The sequence below is a fragment of the Oxyura jamaicensis genome, chromosome 2 (assembly GCF_011077185.1).
Source record: "Oxyura jamaicensis isolate SHBP4307 breed ruddy duck chromosome 2, BPBGC_Ojam_1.0, whole genome shotgun sequence".
NCBI lineage: Eukaryota > Metazoa > Chordata > Aves > Anseriformes > Anatidae > Oxyura > Oxyura jamaicensis.
In genome coordinates, this window is record NC_048894.1 from 43,936,831 (window position 1) to 43,956,769 (window position 19,939).

General features: G+C 41.7%; 1 protein-coding gene across 1 annotated transcript in view; it reads right to left on the minus strand.

Moving 5' to 3' along the window:
- ABHD5 (abhydrolase domain containing 5, lysophosphatidic acid acyltransferase) overlaps positions 1-9,328 on the minus strand; it is a 28,985-nt gene extending 19,657 nt beyond the window's left edge. The window contains exon 1 of the mRNA XM_035318086.1: positions 9,186-9,328. Within this exon, the coding sequence (XP_035173977.1) occupies positions 9,186-9,313 (128 nt within the window). The 5' untranslated portion in view covers positions 9,314-9,328. The remainder of the gene's footprint in view (positions 1-9,185) is intronic.
- Between the last annotated feature and the right edge of the window lie 10,611 nt (positions 9,329-19,939).

Here is a 19,939-nt window from a genome sequence, read left to right on the forward strand (position 1 = left end):
AATCTTGCTAAGGATGACTAGGATGGAGAAAGGTTAAATGTAGAGAAGTAAAAAACCATCGTTAAAGACCAAGATAAATGTTCCTTCTGTTCAAAGGATATGTAAGAATGTAACTGAGATATTACTGATTTTAAAATAAAGCTATAAAGAAAAGGACATTTAATTGACAGTAAGAGAAAGTACTACTGATTAGCATGAAAGAAAATTCCAGTTTCTTCATTAAATTTCACAAATTTTAGGAAACTGGGACAATACATTTATCATGTGAAAGCAACATGCTCTGCATGAAACTGAGAACAGGATGAAGCAAATAATATATACTAGACTTAAACCTTTACCAGATAAAGTTAACTGCAGTTAATCTTCATTGTTAGTCTGTTAAGTAATAAAAGCCGATTTCTAAAATGAGAAAGACGAAATGCACAGAGAAGTCCATGTATTAGTCAATCTCTGAGAAGCACCCTACTTTTGCATTTTTATTCCTGCTGGTGTCAGTAGGAGGTGAAATGGGTGATCTGATGCCTGGACCCGATGCCAGAATCCCAGGCAATTACCACTACTAGATCAGATCTAAAAACTTAGTGTTCCCTCCATTTTGTTCAACTATTTTTGTGGCTACTCTCTCCATCAGGTTTGTGAAAAGATTCACCTTTAAAAGAAGCTGTATTTTAAGCCAACTAATTATTGAGACCCAGCTGGCAGAGGAGTGAAGCAGTTAACCAGAAGATCTATGGGCTAATAATGTGGAAAAAAAGACTAGTGGGGCACGCTGGAGGATGGCAAGCTTTAAAGTCAGAGGTGCCACTGACAGTAAGACATAATCACGACCTCGGTCGGTTTGGATTTAACTGGGCAGGGATGCCTCCGGAACAGGGCTGAGGATAGGGTTTCATGAGAGCTTTAACTGCGTAACCAATTTTAGGACTCCCTCTTACAGCCCTTCCTTCCTGTCCCCAAAGCGTAGCTTGCTCTTCAGGACTTCAATTTTCTGAGGATGATGCGTGCAGTCAGAATAATTCGATCATACAATCATAAATGTATGATCATCAGTCACACACTATCTATGTACAGTAACTGTTACTGCAAAGGCTGCCTAACCAGGGGCAGAGCTTCTGCACATACAGCAGGAGCCAGATGTAGTGGCCATCACAGCAATTTGAATGAGATGTTCCAGGGACAAAAATGAACTTCTGGCAACTGCAAACATCAGAAGAAGAAAAATATTTCAGGGTCCACTTTACAATCATCGCATGAAAAGACCAAAAAAATGTTGCAATCCTCAGGGAAGACCTTGAGGAGCACACTACGATGGCAAGACTCAGGAGCAAGAATTAGGAACATGGTAGGGGAACAAAGCACCAAATCCTTTAACAAATGTCTGTTTACCATTTTCATGAGATGACAAAAATACCATATGAAAGTGCTGTGAGTGGGTTAAAAAGGAAAGCATTTTTTTCCCAGATGACATAAGCCTGCCTATGAAGTTCTGTTTAGATGAATGTCAAGCCAAGACATTCCATGCAATTAGATGTTGTGAAACTCCTGGATACTTCACTAACATTAAAATAGAATGTTTTGAAAACCTCTGCATAATATTTCTAGGAAGTGTAATGTACCTCAGGTCCATTTCAACAAGAAGCCCATGATAGGTTATTGCAGAATATTGCTACACTGGGTCAGAGGTAAAAACAATGCATTCCTCATGCGCTTACTGCATCTTGAACTCTGTATTCAGAACATTCAACATCAAGATTATTGTAAAAATTCACAAGGAAATTTTATTACCATCTCTATTTATATCAACAGTGCTACACAGGACTACTGCTTACCGGAATTAACCTGAGAACGTAGATAAGGTAAATCCATGAACAATGAGCACTTTATGGCTATTTTATTGCTACTGAAGTTTACCACGGTGTTTGAACTCATTTGAGCAACCTGAGCATTCAGGCAGTGGAGATTACCCACAATTTGCTCTCTCCCACGCTGAACCTTAGCCACAGGTATGCCTTGCTGTATACCTTACATCACCGTGCGTCCCTCCTTGCAATTGTCTTCTCTGTCTCCCAGTACTGCCTTTCCATTTGTTTATCCATTCCACTAACCGCTGACAGTAACCAAGTAATCAAGCCCTCAGTTACTTCCTGCCACATTTTCTAAGGAGTCAGTATTTTTCATTTTAATTTAAAAGCCAAAATCAAACTCAATCTACAGAAAAATCCTGTCGGCAGCTACAGACCAGGTGGGAAAGAATAGGGAACACAGAGATAGAGATGCAGATGTGGTGGAGAGGAACAGGGCGGGGGGGGGGGGGGGGCCGGCAGTCACAGTAAAGCCGTGACAGAGACCATACATGTAACACAGCTTAGCTACCAGATAGTACCTACACCCCTTTGCCTCCTCCACAGCAAATTCGCATCTGATAGAACTTGGCATTGCCACAGTTGTTGAGTGTTTTCACAAACATTGCACGACACACTGCACCAAGAATTTAGGAAGAAATGTATAAATGAAATAAAGAAAATGAAAACTCTCTCTTGGTGTCCTTCAGATATACATAACTTTCTATTACTTTTGTTTCATTCCTCCACCTACGGATGTACTCGTGCTGCCCTTCAGATATTACATGACCTCAACCTTTATATACTGTTTAAACCCTGCTTGTCAGCCTTTTAACACCTACCATGCCAGAGGCCCACATTTCAGACAGTCCCCGAGTTCCATCACACAGAACAATAACAGAATCCGAAAATAACAACCGCCTGTTATAAGCATACACCGCTGCCCACCCATGCTCTACCCTGTTTATCTTTTGTTTATATCCCATACTGTATCATGCATAATTTAGATCACAACTTAAATAGGAGATGGGTTTATTTTTCCATAAAAAAGCATTAAAAAAAAACACACATAAAAGACTACCTAAAGCACATGATTATTCCTTAGCTCCAGACACACTACACGCAAACCACACTCTTACCACACAACCTGTCTCTGCGTGAGTGTAAATACACACTGAAGATGCATTGTTTTGCTGCTTGCCGTTAGTACAGTTTCTACGTTGTGTTTGTTATCATAGTCACCTACAGTGACTGACTTTGTCAAACTTCAAGAATTGGTATTTGATCTTTGGGCTACCTTGCCTCATTTCCACTTCTTGGAAAACTCTTTGAAGTGCACAACCCCTCCCTTCATCCTGAAACTAAAAGACTCTTTTGTTAACATGACTACACAGCATATGTTTTATGTGTCAGAAAAGACACATAAGTGACCTCTGAAAGAGGTAAGAAAAATCATCATACAATGGTTTGGATAGGAAGAGACCCTCAAGATTGTCTAATTCTAACCCCCTGCCATGGGCAGGGACACCTCCCACCAGACCAGGTTGCCCAAAGCCCCATCCAGCCTGGCCTTGAACACCTCCAGGGATGGGGCATCCACAGCTTCTCTGGGCAACCGTCTTAGTGCCTCACCACCCTCAGAGTAAAGAACTTCTTCCTAATATCTAATATAAATCTACCCTTTTTTAGTTTAAGAACTTTACTCCTTGTCCTGTCACTACACTCCCTGACAAACAATCCCTCTCCTACTTTCTTGTAGGCTTTCTTTTTGATTTTGAAGGCTGCAAAAAGCCATTGCATCAAACATCCCCCTTTGGACAAGAATAATTAATAAGCCTTTAGCATCAGTATAACGTACTAAATGTAATGAAGAAAGAAGTTTCTAGAACAGTAGGCTAGCACCAACCCACCCCTTTTATTTTTTTCCTCCGCAATGCTGTATCTTTCTCTTCCTCACTTCAATATATGGGTGGACTTCCTCAGTGGCAACAGGGCCTTGTGCATCTTTTATTACAGAAAAGATTTTGGGGGCTTTATTTTCCCCTCCTTTCTGTCACCTCATATGATCCTTGGTTTTCTACTACAACTCATTCAGAGCTCCTTCCTACTCCGGTGTTCCTCACCGTATTTTCTCAGTGTCATCCAAGGCTTTACCCTTAAAATCCTCCTCTTCTACCCTCTTAACCTTATTCCAGAGTGGCCTCATTTCATTACACAGCTTCATGGACTCACAAATCTCTCTTCTCCACTGACCTCTCCCTTGCTGTTCAGCTTCCCATCTGGATCTTTCAGTTTCAGCGCCAACGTAAACTCACTCACCTTTCCTCTCGTGCCCTCTTCTCTCTGGCTCTCAATACAATTTATGGACAAAAACCTATCCTGAAAGATCAGAGTTGCAAGAAAATGCTCAAGTTATGAAGTACGCTAATTAAAATTTCCTCAACAAACAATTTTAATAAACCACTAAATATGAGGGGGGAAAATTAAGATGCTTTAATAATTTATGAGTTGGGAAAGTGGTTCAGATTCTCTCATTAATGTGCAGAAAAACTGTAGATTGTGCAGATTCTCCTGGCACAGACACAATTCTTTTCAGAGGGCTAATCTCTAACTGGGCCTACAAGGCACAGCCCAATTGATCCAAATAAAATACAGAGCCCTGGGGGATGCCCAAAAACATGCAACCCTGGCAAAAGGATCGCTAATCCTGGCACTTGTCGTTTTCATTCTCAGATGTAAGGACTTGAGCCAGGTGACTAATCGACCTAGTAAGATATTTTATAAGGGATTTCTGTCATAACAGATGACTCAGCCAGATAATCAGGGAAGGAGAACGGGATCTTCTACCAGAGGCAATGGAAAGCTCCAGGTGAGCCATTAGAAGTGCATGTTCTTTAGTAATGGGACATCCATGTATTATATAAACGAAGCGTGAAGCACGTGTAACACACTAACTCGGGGATTGTGTTTGGGCCAGGTAGGGACCGTGGAAACAACGCACCTGAATGCTGCTTCGCCTGCGGTGGGAACCAGTGTTTGCACATGCAAATGGAGAGGAGCCACTGAAAGGGTTTTTTCCCTGCTGCTTGGAAAGAGGGGGAAAGACCTCTGCAGCTCTCTGGAGTCAGCTGGTGGTACCTTTCCTCATGTTGTCTAATACAAGAGCAAGTTTCAGGAAGAGTGGAGGAGAAAACCTTTAGCACAGCAGTGTCTAACCTGTGCTATTCAAACCTCTCCATTATGATTCCTGAGGCGATCTCCCTTACGAATTATAAAAAAAATAAAAAAAAATATATCTGTAAAGTCACAATTGTATTTGCTGAATTACAAATGGGATGCCCCAATTTTACTATTTTTTGATTGTTAAACCGTGAAAGGAAGTTCAGCGGCCTGGCTGTACCCTGATGAAAAGTGCCTGACCAAGGCCGCGGATCCCCAGCAGCTCTGTGGCAGCAGCCCTAACATCCGATTTCCCGCTGAGCTGAGGGCGCTTGAAAGGCAGTGGGTAAGTTATAAATGGATCTCCCTGAAAAGCCATATCACAAGGGTAAGGACATCACATGTAACTATTGAGAACCAATGTGAAAAAACATTAACAAGTTAAGAAAAAAAATAATAAGAAATTATTCCCTAAGTGTCCTAAACACAAGGCAAAGATTCTCTGACAAACAAGGGACTCCAAAGAATAGTCAATACCAAGTAAAAAAGATGAACAGATCATCTAATTCTATATTCTCACTACATATATATATATATATTTAGAACTTTTCCATAACACTTGCAGGTGCTAGACTTGAAAAGCAGAGCATTACTGACATTGAGGTGAGTTTCTGCCCTGTACTGACTGGGACAGGACACACACTGCCAAGATCATTTTGCTGCTGTCACTGGAAGGAGAGGATAGCTCTTGTATTTTGCCATCTTTCCCTTTCTCAAGCGTGTGTTGGCAGAGGAGAGGTCTTCCCAACCACCACAGACCTTCTTCCCTTACCGAATGCATACAAGGACTGGAAAACTAAAACAACCTTATAATGGCCTGAAAACCTGCTCATACATACACTTTCAGATGAGCACACAAATGCAGTGCAAAAGGCACCAAGGACTGGAGTCATGACTGACACAACAGTGAAAAAGACAAAATCAGAAGAGGAAGGAAACATCCTTTAACCTCTTCCTGCACACACTTCTCACAGTGCACTTATGTTTTCAGTGTCTCTTCAAAGATGGAAGCTGTAGGTCCCAAACCTGCTGTTAGTCGTGTGTGCTACAGGACAGGCTGTTAGAAGTAGACTCCTTTCACCAGAAAGGTAAGAACCACCCAGATTTCATCAGTCCACCTGCATTTAGCTTGCTTTAGAACCTAAATAATGTAACCAGCAGAAAAATAAAGCATGATTGAGAGTGTCCTGTTATGCTTTAATATTACTCTTTAATATATCATTGTGCTATCTATCACTGTGAACTGTCTTACTAACAGTCAGATACAGGCTCTATTAAGCTCGATAAGTTACTCCTCTTTTATTTCAAACAACTCACTTCAAAACCATAAAAATAATTCTGTATCATTTTAAATCACATACCAAAAGAATCACGATATGAACAAGCTTGAATGATATTGCAAAAATAATTGTGGTTACTGGTGTTGCAGTTAACTTACAGTGTATGTTCTTACGTATTTCTCCAAGCCATTATTTTGTGAGGCTAGAGGTTATAAGCAAGAAAACTGATGTAGGCTCCTAAGTGCAGTTTCCCTATTTTTTTTTTTTTTTTGTTTTAAAGGAAGTTATTCCACTTTTCACGGGGGGCAAAGGGGGAACTTCTGTTCTGGGGATTTTTTTCCAGATACGTACGTATATTTAGTAGCTGCTATTCCTAGATATATTACAAGCCATGAACAGTCCTGTTGAATTCAGAGTGAGTGTAAGTGAACTCAGCATCGGCAAAAAGGTTATGGTAGGCTGTTTGTCTCACAGGCTGAAGTCTGTTTCTACACCTTATACAGAGAAGGTTCAGGGCTGTGAAGAAGTTTGAGCATTGCTAGCAGGTGACATGCTTAAACAAGTGATCACTTCCATGATGGAGACCAAAATATTTGTTTAGTTAAACTTCTCATTCTAGGTTAGGACAAGGCCCTGAGTATCTTTCAGTTGAGATTTCCTACAAAGGAACGTGTGGCTGCTTTTCTGTTTTCACCCTACTTAGGCAGTTACTAGATTTCAACAAACCGGTTGTTTGCGTATGTTGCGTAACAAGATGAGTCACACTATTTTCTCTAAGCAGATAAAATAAACTTCATATTTATTCTTTGTATACACCTATCGCTAACAATTTAATTTAGGGCTCTAATGCTACATAGTAAGCCTTCCTCTCACTGCTACGAAGTTTTAAATCCAGAAGTATTTAACACATTTCACTCATTTATCATTTTTTTCCAGGTACTGAGTTTTGCCCTCTGCTTGAAAAGTTGAAGAAATGCTCATCATTAGAAACAGACCAATAAAAGTGCTAACAACCTGGAGTACTAACATTTCATCACAGCTAATGCACTTTCCAAATTCATGGAAAAGCATGAGATTTTGTTCTTAGAAGTCTAAGAAGACTTAGAAGTCTTTAATGAATTGGGGGCTTACTCTGAAAGACTTCACATTAAATGGCCTGATTGTTCAGAAGCATGACACAGACAACTTCCTGAAAATCAAGTCCCTTTAGAAGCCATCCAGTGGAGTAAGCCATGACAAGAAATTTCTCATAATCCTCTTTGAAAAATTTAGCCTATGACTCCTTACCCTACGTCCAGATCATCTCATGTTCCAATCCCGCATCTCCAACGGGCTACTGAAGTTGAGGGCATTTGGCACTACCCAAGCAGCGCTCAGTACCCTGTGTGATCGAATCAGGCAGCTAATTCAGTTCAGGCTAATGCGCTGAATGAACATATAAACAAAACAGGTTGAGGCAGAGCTATTTTAAGACTCTTACTTAGAAAATCTGTAAATCATCAAGAAGAGGCTTTGCAAATTAGATGTATTTTATGAATGTGAATGGATGAGGAAGGACACAGAACCAAGTAGGGAACTGTAGTTACAAATGTATAATGCTGCAGAAGGTGAAAAAAAAAACAACCAACAAACTGTATTATTAAAAAAAAAAAAATTCTAAGTTTGAGGAAAGGAGGAAGGAGCAGTTACAGATTAGACTGAACTGCACAGTGCATTGAAAGAAAAGCCTGTGAAGTTTATACCTGAGGAGAGAACACCGTGTGTATGCAGGTGTAAAGGTGTAAAGAGGAATAATCTGGACAAGATGGATCGTCCAGTTCTGGTCCATCCAGACTGCACTGGCAGCAACAAATCTTCTAAGTTGAAATATAAACACCAAAAGCTCAAAAAAGGTCTACACATAGAACAAGACTGAGAACATCGTTTTGGAAGATAAGAGAACAGACATATCATACGACAACATGCACATAGCATCCTGAATATGAAGTTGTGAAAGTACAGTGTGATTTTCATGCAAGTTGTTGAAGAATTTTAAGTGAAATTCCTCAAAAAAACATAATTGTGAAAGAAAGGAGAAGGAAAAGGCAAGAAGTGAGTTTGGGGGGAGGGCAGGGGGGGGCAGGCAATCGGCACAATCAGCAGTGTGATAAACCACCAGGATATTTAAAGGATGGAGAAGAAAAAAAATGATGTAAACAGTGCATTAAGAGCACGCTCAAACATCTGACAGAAGGGGATACAGCACACGTGTGACTGGAGCAAAGCGAGATATATCCTGATCGGGCAATTTCGGGGCTAGAGCCGCCAACTATGACAGACCAAGCTCAGAGTGACCAGCGGAGGTGTTGTGTTTTAAAACAGACTCGGAGCCAGGATATGTTATGGCGGGAAGGGGGAGGCAGAGGATATATTCTGTGACAACGCAGGCGAGGCGCTGCGGGGCCAGCAGCCGCCAGCACCCTGAGGTACGGCGCGGGGCACGCACCGGGGACGGGCGCGCGCCCCCGGTGCGAGGCAGGGCGGCGGCCGCAAGCGCGTCCCCGCCGGACCGGGCGCGACCAAGCCGGGCGCACCGCGGGGGGGGGGAGTGTGGAAGGGGCGCTGTCCACGGGCAGCAGGCGGTGGGGAGCGGCGAGACGCCGCTGCGGGCAGCGGGAACCCGGCACACACCGCGGCTGTCAGCGGGAGGAAAGGGGCCGGGCGGCTCGCAGAGCCGGGCAGGGCTGCCCACAGACCGCGGTGTCTCCCTCCCCCCCCCCGTGCAGGCGCCGCTGTCCCCGGTCCCGCCGGGCCGCCTCCAATGGCGGCCGGAGGTGAGGCGCAGGGCCGCTCCCGCCGCACTCACCCGTCGCTGGAGGTCTCCTCCTCGGCCATGGCGGCGGGGCGGCAGCCGGCTGCTGGCGGCGGTGGCGGGGCGGCGGCGGCGGCGGGCAGCGCGGAAAGGGACAGCGCGACGGCGGCGGCCCCGGCCATCACGGGCCCCTCCCTCCTCCTCCTCCTCCTCCTCCCTGCGTCATCCCCGCCGCGGCCTCCCACAGCGCAGAGCCGCCTGCAGCGCCGCCCCCGCCGTCATGGCGGGCGGGCGGGACCCGTGAGGGGGATCCGTGAGGGGACGCTGTGAGGGGGGGGGGCCCATGGGGATCCAACCGTCCCCCTGCCACCAGTGTCACACACTAACCCGTGTCCCTCAGCACCACGCCCAGCCTTGCCTTGAACACCCCCGAGTCTCTGCCCCTCCGCAGACTGACAGAACCCAGCCACCTTGCTTTGCACAGCCTTAGATGCTCGGGGGGGGGGGGGGGGTAGTTTGTGGTTGTTTCTACGGATAAAAGCAAATGAGGAGCTCTGGATGTAACCTAACAGTGTGTCCCTAAGGCAATTGCAAAGTAAATGAGTAAAACGCATGCTGCGATTCTCATTTTCAAGTGCTTTGAAGGACTTCTGTCCCAGTGGGGAGGAGAATGCAAGGAGAAAGGGATGCGCTCCTCAGCAGCATCCAGTCCCATGCCAGAGGCTGCGTTGTTATTCAGCGGTGTATAAACTGCGTTTACACTGAACAACCAACAAACCCTAACTGAAATAAAGCAGCAAGAGGCAGTGAGTGGAAGCATCGGCGAGAAGTTTTTAAGCCTTGCATTCTTCCCGGATTTTACCGTGGACCTACGGCACTTCAGAAAAAACAGGCAGAACGATCGCTGTTTCTTTAGGTTTCTGAAATCCTTTGACAAAAGCTGTAATGTTAATTTGGTAATACAAAGACCATTCTGCAATTTTATCAACAGTGATCGTTAAGGTTACACAATCTCAGCTAAAGTTTGTTTGGCTGTGTCACAATGCTTTGGCAATCTAACATTTTTCTCTTGAGAGGTGGTTGGCTTTTTTTTTTATTTTTCAGTTGTTACTTCTCTGAAATATTCTACTTACTGAAAATATGACTATCTGTGAATGCAGAACTATATGATTATTGTCATCATTTGCAGTGATGCTCCATGGAATTTGCGAAGAGCCTATAATAGCCCCGAATGCTATTACTTCTTAACTCCAATGAAATAATATGTTTAAAACCTCATAAGTAAGATTTAAGCCCTACTCGTGGAACATGCAAGTGTTCGACATGGTTATTTCTGTGATTTCAGTTCAGTTGTGTTCACGCAAGCAGTCATTGATTGCGTGTGTTTAAGAATATAAATACACAAATAATGCACTTCCACTAATCAGTCTCTCTTTCTCTTACTTCATTTCTTGATAGAAGTAGCTCAGTTTCTTTAGAGTTGACTTGATTACGTGGATAAATCAGCTGTATTTCTGTGCATGAAGAAATGACTGCGATAAAGCCAATGGAAGAGGGTCAGTCATACGTCAGTTGGCTGACGTTGTGGTGTAAAAGACTGAAGGATAGCTAGGTCATGATGAGAAGCAAAGAGAGTTCAGATGAGGTTTTTCATTTTGGTATTTCAGAGAATTTTCTGGACACTGAAAATATCCCTCTGATTCTGAAGGGATGGTTCTCGCCACTGTTTAGTCTCTCACTTCAGTAATAAGTCCCCATATTCATTTTTAATGGGAGTTATATTTGGTCCTTTTTATTGAATTCGTTTGTTGCCATTCTCTTTAAGAAGAGGTATGCTACCCAATGTTGCTATTGTAAGCCAGAATTTTATTTTCAGATCCCAACATGAAACACAGGTGAAATTCCTTTGTTATATTCTTTTCAGAGCAAAATTCTTTTCCTGCTAGCATCAGAAGAAAAAAACAAGTTCTGTTAGCTGCGAGAAGAAAAGCAACCCATCTGACCTCACAAATACTCATTGTCCTGGACTGAGATAAAAATATCAATCTCCATGCTAGAGGAAGACTCCAGGTGACATTACAGAAGTCGGAGTGTCAAAGCCATCTTGCTTACTCTGGATTTCAAACAATAACTTTGAGACCATCTATATTAGAGGTTGGTTCACAGTAACTGTCATTCTTCTTAGCTATTTAAGACTTGAGGTTGTACTATTCCTTATGTCAATACACCTCAAATGCAAAGAATTTCTATATTATATGTACGACACTTCCAGTCCTACTTTTGATCTAATAAAAGTAGCTGCTTGTCAGCTAGAGCTGACTGTGACAATGAAACACGAAAAGAGACTGCAAGTGTTTATCACCCACAGTTTTTACAATGACCCACTTAGTATCCTACTTTTCCAAAGAGCATCACAAACAGCTTGCTAAAACCTATCTGATCAAAACCCATAAAGAAGGCTGACCAGGCCAAGTATGTACACACTAAGGAAGAAGTATTGCTTATGCTTGTTTTCTGTATGAAAGTGATAAAAAATAAGCAGCTTGATAAAAGGAACATCGTACACTATGCCTATTCTGATTTGGTAGCAACAGCTACGATGGCAGCCCAGCTCACAAGTGAAGGAGTTTCCACCAGTTGCATCTTTGTGGTGGTTCAGGAAATATGTAATTTACTGCCATAGAGCCTCTGCAGGCCCTTTGTTTCTTGCACCCACAGGTCCTTCTTCTCTTAGGGTCTACTCTACATGTTGTCCGTGTTGTAGTTCAGGCATGACTTCCAGCTGAAAGTTCGAGCCTTGCATCCCAGGTAGCCCAGGTTGAAAAGGAGATAGGTTTGCATTCAGAGCCCCTGTAGCACCCTTTTGTAACTGCGCCCACAGCAGTTGTGGTAGGAAGTTGTGTAACTGTGTGCAGGAGTCAGCTGTGGGGAGGTCAAGAGAAGTTTAAGTGCTTCAAGAAGCAAGCATACTGCAAAGAGGGGTGATGAGACATGTCCTTATTGTTATATTCAGTATCAGCGACAGCTGGGGCCATGACATGCTGTGCTGCTAGCCAGAACTCCCCTCTTGGCATACTTAGCTGTTCCAGTGTGCGTCACTCACACGTGATTAACCTGAAAATTCCTTCCTGGGTACAGGAATGGCTGGGAAGAGACAAGGTTTCATGTCTTCTGGTGGGTGGAAGGGTGCTGCCATTAGGAGTACAGTGACTGTGTCTGCCTGGGTCTGTGTGTGCTGGCTCTGAGAGCACATGTTGAGACATTTGCAGCTGCATGAAACAGGGCGTGTAATCTAGACAATGCCACAACCTTATTTTATCTTCTTCACCTGTGAAGGTGGATAGCTACATGAACTGGAGCCCTCTAGGGCTTCTGGAAAGGTCCGTACCTAGCAAGAGGCTAGTTTTGATTAAAACCAGTCAGAAGCAAGAAGCTGAAAAGGTCACAGTGGACATTAGTTGAGGCTGTCCACGAAACAGCAGATTTAGTGACTGGAGGAGTAAGAAGAGTAGGATTAAAATAAAACCCATGACATTCAGAAAGGCAGACTTGATTGAACTTGGAGAACTGGAAGCTAGAAGTCCTCTGAAAAGCTTGTATAACAGGTAAAAAGAAAAGGAAGAGTGAAATCACAGGAGCAGCCAGTTATTTAAAGGAATGGTATTAAGGGCAAACACAGGTTTTTATTGCAAAGGAATTCAGCAAGTATAGTTAACGAACCAGTTTGGCTAAATTACTCAAGAAATAAATATATAGGGATGGAAAAATAGTAGGTTAGGATATTAATGCTGAGAATTAAAGTATAACTGAAGTATGTAGAAACAAAATTCAAAAAACACAAGCATAAAATGACATGCAACTAGCAAGCAAAATAATAATAATAATAATAAAATCACTCTAGAAACATGCTAACTGTACGAGGTAGAAATGGTTCTCTAACTATCAAGTGAGAAAACTAAAGGTGTCAGAAGGGCAGTACCTTCCAGACCTCACTAAAAAGATCAGTAAAATCAGGAAACTGATGCAATAACAACAGAAGATAAGATTTTAGCCTCAGCTAAGAAAAGGGTAAAGTACTTAAGTCAGGAATTTTCAAATTGACCTCAAGTCCCTCTTTTACTTCATCCCAGGGTATTTAAAGGTGTTGCTCACAGAATATCAGTGTCATTAATCAGTATCTTTGAGAAAGTGTGATTGTTGGGTAGCATCGAGGAAGGCTGTAAAGTGACAAGCACAGTGGAGGGGAGGGAAGAGAGCAAAGAGGAGGTATGAAATGATAGATGAACAAAATTATTTTAAATTCTTAGAAAAACAGTGAAAGAAATAAGTATTATTGTGCATTGCTGAAAAATAGCATGGAGATTGGTAATTGTCAGCAAGAAATTATGTTTCATACATCTGACTGACTTGGTAACCAGATGACCTATCCTGTGGAAAGAGATGTGCTACAGATGCAATACGTCTTGATTTTCAGGTAAATTGTCATTTGATTCCCTTAAACAAATGAATCAAGTGTGTTTTACATTGACCTACAGCTAGGTGCATACAGAGCTATCTGGAAAACCAGAGTGACAGGATGGTGCTCTATCAAATTGGCACTGTGTGTATTAAGTGGGACTGCACAGATCCCACATCTGGTGCTAGTCATTAGTGACCTGAAGGATGCTTATAGAAGGGAAAATGCTTACTGAATTCATAAATGTATCAGGCAGGGAAGGAGTAAGTATGCAGGAGGACAGGGACAGAATATAAAATGATCTTCAATTAGAAATACAAAAAAAAAAAAAAAAGGAAGCTATTCAACTGAAACAGCTGCAGACCTAAGCAGGAATAATCAGCTGGTAGGGAAAACTGGTTAGGTAGCAGTTTTGTACAATAGTAACTCTGGCTTTGAGTGGTCACAGACTGGGTGTGAGTCAACAACGGCGTGTTATTAAAAAAAAAAAAAAAAAAAAGATAAGTGTTCTGCTGGGATCCATTATAAGGATTAGAGTTTGCAAGACTTGGCAAGTAATTCTGCTTTGCTAAGCAGTTGTAAAGCTAGTTTGGGGTGTTGTGTGTCAAGAAGGATGCGGACCACCTGAAGAGCATCTAGATGGGAACAACCAGAATGTCATGGAAATACTGAATAGTTCTGGACTGGTTAATTACGGAAGGAAAAACTGAGTAGGAGGAATGATAACAGTCCACAAATATGTGAGAATTTATGACTATGTGGGAATAACCTGTTTTCGCTGTCCACCATGGGCAGAAATAGTAAACAGGGTATTTTATGTTAAACATTAGGACAAGTGTTCTTCAAGGGTAAGATACTGGAAAAAGGATTGCTGGGGTATGGTCAGGGTCTGTCACTGGGGTCTTTAAGAACAGGCTACTTACATATCACGTCCTCCATAAATAGAGACGTCACAGGGGTAGGGGAGCCGCCTGGAGGCAGGGAGGCTGAGAACACAGCTTTCTGAGGACCTGTCAGCATTATGTTTGCATTGTTGGTAATGTCCTCAAGGCAAGCTGAGGTGGGCAGGAGTCCTGTCCACCACCACGCTCACCGTCCCATCACGTGTCCTGGCGTCCATGCCACCCCAGCTGATAATGGTTGGAGGGTTTCTGCCCCCTAAAATCCACATCATAATCCTGTTCCTAGTGAAGTTGTTAACTGCGAAACACAGTGCAACCTCTCTGGTGTAATCCTGATCTCATCGTAACCCTGTTGGTTGTAAATAAAAGCTTGTGCAATGTTTTTGGAGTTTTCTTTTTACACAAAGCAACGTTTCTTTTTTAACCTTAAAACTCATGTTGTAATACATGATTGGTCAACAGTCTTCAACCTTCTACCATAGGTAAAGAGAGGAAGTGTCTTGTGGGTGTTGTACATCATGTCTGGTAAGCTCTAAGCCTGAGAATGTCCAGCCATTACTCTTCAGAAATAATTCCATGCTGCAGGGTTTTTGGTGAAAAAAAAAGAAAAAAAAAAAAAAAAGAAAAAAAAAAGATTTTGAATACTTCTCTGTACTTGAAAGAAAAAGATAAATTCCTAATGTTTTCAACCAGATTTGTAAAAATAACTTACAGTTTTCCAGCCATGTTAAGTCCCAGTTATTTATGTATTCTATGGAGTAAATAATAATTACCTTAACTAGTAAAATCTTTTGCTTTATGTGTGTCAAGAAAATATTGAAAGCGATAACTGAAGTCAGTAAACATGGTTCATTACAACTTCTTAATAGTTGTTTCTTCTTCTGAGGGAAATTTGTTTCTTCTTTTGTCCTTTTTTTTTTTTTTAATAATAAGTCATTGGCAAAAAGAAGTATTTCTATTTGTAATGATTCTAGCTGGTAGAAAATAGTAGTAACTAGCAGTGTAATGGAAAATACTTATCTCCTTGGAGATTGGCTTTTTTAATATAAAGATCACTTTTGTAAGGCAACGTCAAGATTAGTAAATGCTTGAACGCAGTTCAAAAATACATTTTTTTCCCACTTGGTAGTCTCTGTTGCTGACCAAATTCATCCTTGCAAGTATTATTTAAATTAAGAAAACCAGTGACAGACAACCCAGTTATGTCTGTGGTGCACTGTTTTTATTTACGAGGAATGTACATCAAGTCCTAATTCCCCGAAAAGAGGAAATACCAAACAACACGAGGAAGATTGTCTGCTTGCAGTTTGTTATTTTGACTTTCTCTTGGTGTCACACAGATCTTGCTTCTCCCTGTGGCTTTTCTTTTTCTTCCCCCTTGACACCCACACCCCCTTTTTTTTCTTTATTTCTTCTGTTTGCTTGCTGGGTGCTCGTGACACACAGATACATACTGCCCTTCCAAACAATACCCAACCTTTGCATTCACATTCAAACCGCAGTGCTAACCTTTATGCCATAAATCTTAGTTACTACCCCTGCCTTGTCAAACTTGTCTGGATTTCAGCCAGTATTTTTAACTGTGAAAGCTACTGATAAAGAAAGACAAATTTAGCATGATTAGGAAGATCTTTTCTGTCTCTTATCTTCATCAGTGCCTGCAGATCAAAGTCAATGGCTATTCCCAGAGACAGGAAATCCACAGAATGAAGTGATATAAAATATTAAATACGTATTTGTAATCTTAGTGTTCGAAGTGCTGCAGTATATGGCAGCATGAATGCTGTGTTTGTGTCTTTCTCCTCTGGCTGAAAACACGCTATCGCTTCTGAGGAAAAGTTCTCTGTTTCTCCCACTGGTATTTCCCCCAGGACTTCAGGAGCTGGTCAAAAGTAAAAGACTGGGCCATAATCTGCTTTGAGTTATTTTATGCTTCATCCAGTTTAACTCTGTGTATCGCAGTGGAACTTTTTATCAGTTTCACTGTTGCAACCAAGAAAAGTGCATTTGCCTCAGATATCTTTCAACTTCAGAAAATGTTCCGATTGGGAATCTTTTAATTTCTTTATTTTTTCTTGATGTCTAAGTTATTTCACTAATCTTTCTTTATCTTTGCTGCTGAATATACATTGGATTACCAAATTTAAGTACTTCTCTCCACAGGACCTATTTCTTTTGAGTCTTAATGCTATTGCTTGGATACACTTCCCTCTTCTGTGTCAGGTACTTGGTTTCATCTTGCTTTTTTGTAGTTTGGATCATACAAATGGATTGTTATTGATTTTTTTTCAGATTTTTAAAAGTATTTGGTTTGTCTGACACCTTTGTTTCAGCAGAACTTTGGTCTCTGCAGATCTGAACTGGCATTGACTGTGATTTCATATATAGTATATTCCGTGTAACATAGCATAAATATATTCTATATATTTATATACATATATATGTCTATTATGTGTAACATAGAATAGCTTGCTGGTCTTGCTTTTCTTTACAATCAGTTACAAAATTAACACCATTACACCAAGGAATGGCCAGTCGCTATGTAACTTATGGGAATACTAATATTTATAGATAAACAATAGATATTCAATGTCCTTTCTGTATCTGTAGTGTAGCTGCAAGTATGCTGAGGCCTCTTGAAGGACCATTTAACTAAATGAGGCACAGATGTCTGTCAAAGGCAAAACGCCTTACACCTTTGAATCTTAAAGTCCTCTTTAAAAATGTCAGGTGAAAAGGGATGTGTGTTTGATTACATTGCTAATGAATAAGGAACAAGCAAAAACAATAGATGGGATAACTCAATATTGCTTATTTAACAGTTGTTTAAGCAAGAGACACGGAAGATTTAAGTATACTCACAACTTATCTTTTATCCGGCTAGATGATGCTGATACCCAATCAACAATATATCAGTGTTGCCAAGTGGATTGGTACCTTCAGAGTGAGGTACTTTAATTACATCATCTTAATATCACCGTTACTTATCCTAATTCTGCCATTTACCAATTTTCACACTTTTCAGAAATGTCTCAGAGCCCAGAATGTTTTAAATTGGAGCATTTCAAATCTAGGTTAGCATAAATTTCAAACTACTCTGAATGGATAAAGCTCTGAAACCGGATAAATTCTTGGCGGTTCCTGAGTACACAACCCTATTAAGCAGGAACAGGTCCAGAACAGCCTGTCCTACTGGTTGTTGCACAGATCCACATTTCCAGCCGCACACCGAGATCCATGTTTCCAGCAGGTCATATCTATCTGGCATGAGGACAGCCATCTCTCTGAACGGTTGTTACACACCACTAAAAGCAGCCTTTCGGCCCTTACCACCAGCCATTTGTGAATGCTTGAGGGAGTGTCCTGTCTGTGCGTGTTTCTTGTGCTCTTACACTGGTGTAGTGACTACCTGTGGACACGTGAAATAATCTCGCTGTAGTCTAGAGGAAGGATTTCGGTTCAGAGGAGCTGGCTCAGCTGGGACACAGGCCAGCTCCTGGTACTCTCACTGGGGTTAGGAAGTTGCCAGCTTTGGAGCAACAACACAAACCCATGCTGACAGTCACCCACTATTTCCCAGCATTTCCAGCATGTCCGGAAGAGCAGGCAAGCTCTGTCATGGTTAAGTAGGAAAGAATCATCATTATTGTCACAGGTGTGGATTTAATAAAGGAAGTAATAGAGGATTTAATCATTTTGTGCCTCAACGTTAGCATTTGTTTCCTGGTTCTCTGCTGTCAGTATGGGGAAGTGGTGCCGGTAGTATAGCAGCGTGGCTTGACTCAGAGTCTTCAGTCCCATGGGGCTGGGAAGAAGCCGTGGCTCCCTCTGACAGCCAAGAGGTGTCCGTTTTGCTGACAGCGCTGCTGGTCCACCCCACCGTGTGCCCCAGCCCAGGGAGCCTGCCTACCTTAGCTGAGCCATGAGGCAGCGGGCTCCTGCCACATGGCCTGGTACGGCCAGGGTGTGTGCCTCCCATTCACGGTCCTGCGCAGCAGAAAGAAGCCTCCATCCACCCCAGTATTGCGGTGACATACAGGGGGTTATGGTCCCACGAGCTCTTGGGCCTTACAGGCAGTCCTAGTGGGATTGCTGCGACTCACATGCAGCTTTAAACACACCCACTCGCGCCCAGGCTGGACCAAGAAAGATGGTCTGTACCCAGACACCTGTCACTCTGACTGATCTGAACTGAACGCAGACCCTTGGATATATAACATAACACCAAAACACAGTTTTATTTTTCCTAAAAACGAAAAGAAAAAAAAAAAAAAAAAAAAAAAAGGAACTTTTATTCCAAGCTCTGTTCTCAGTACATGCCTCTGGGTCCCCCAGGAAAAAGATTTTTAAGGGCAATATTAATTGTTAATCTTTCCTTGACTTTCACTTGACTTGACATTTGATTTTAAGAATGGAGGATCCTTTTTTAATTTAACGTTTTGCCTTAGCTTATTTCACTGCAATACTAGCAAGAAGGAGCAGTCCCTTCTGCAGCTTAAAATGGGGCAAGTACCATATTAGTCTGTGGTTCGATCTTGACAAACACTAGACATCTGCTTCAGAAGGAACTAAATGAGGAGAACAGAAATAGGATTCCTGTTTTCTATCACACTGAATTTCTAATTGCTGATTGGAGATGATTTTCACTAAAATAAAGACTTTTTAAAATTAGGTTTGATACATCTGAGTGTGCTTCAAATCAGATTATAGAATTATACACGACAGAAATAAAAGACAAATTCCATGACCTTGATGATAAAAATCAAAGTTTTTTCTGTACAGACTTACAGTACTAAATTTTAAGTAGACCACTTGATACTAATAAAGATAATAGGCTAGTCTCTAATAAGGTAGAATTCATGGAAAAAAAAATCTTTAAATTTACAAATATTACATCTCTGGTATTTCCGAATGCATGACTGTAGCAGTCAGGTCAGGTTAAACATTTTTTTCATTTTCAATGAGTGCCTAGTGCTCTCCTAAACTGACAGAATATATATACCATATATCTTTATTACCCCATGCTCTGTACGTTTGATGACAGCACTGGGACCCACGGGACTCAGATCATGAAAAACTGTACCAGACTTTGTATTCCAGAAGAAACGAGCTAGATACCAAAAGTAGATCAGCATGTGCAGTCCTTTAACAACAGCATATGCACACCTCTTTGTTCTGTCAGTGCTTTGCTTGCCAGCCCTGCAGAAGAGATCACAAGCAAAAGATTTTCTCTTTTGACTCATCCACTTTTTCTTTAACAGCTAGAATTACGTTAGTGATTGCTTTGCAATCTTTCACTGATTACGTCAAATGCCCCTTTTTTTTCACGAGTTCAGTATTTTGTTCTTGGTGTTGATGGCTTCTAAGGGGAGTTCCATAATTTTGCAAAGTCCAGTGACTAAGTCCATCATTTCAGTTGAAAAGTGAAGAGTGATTTATTAACGACTTGG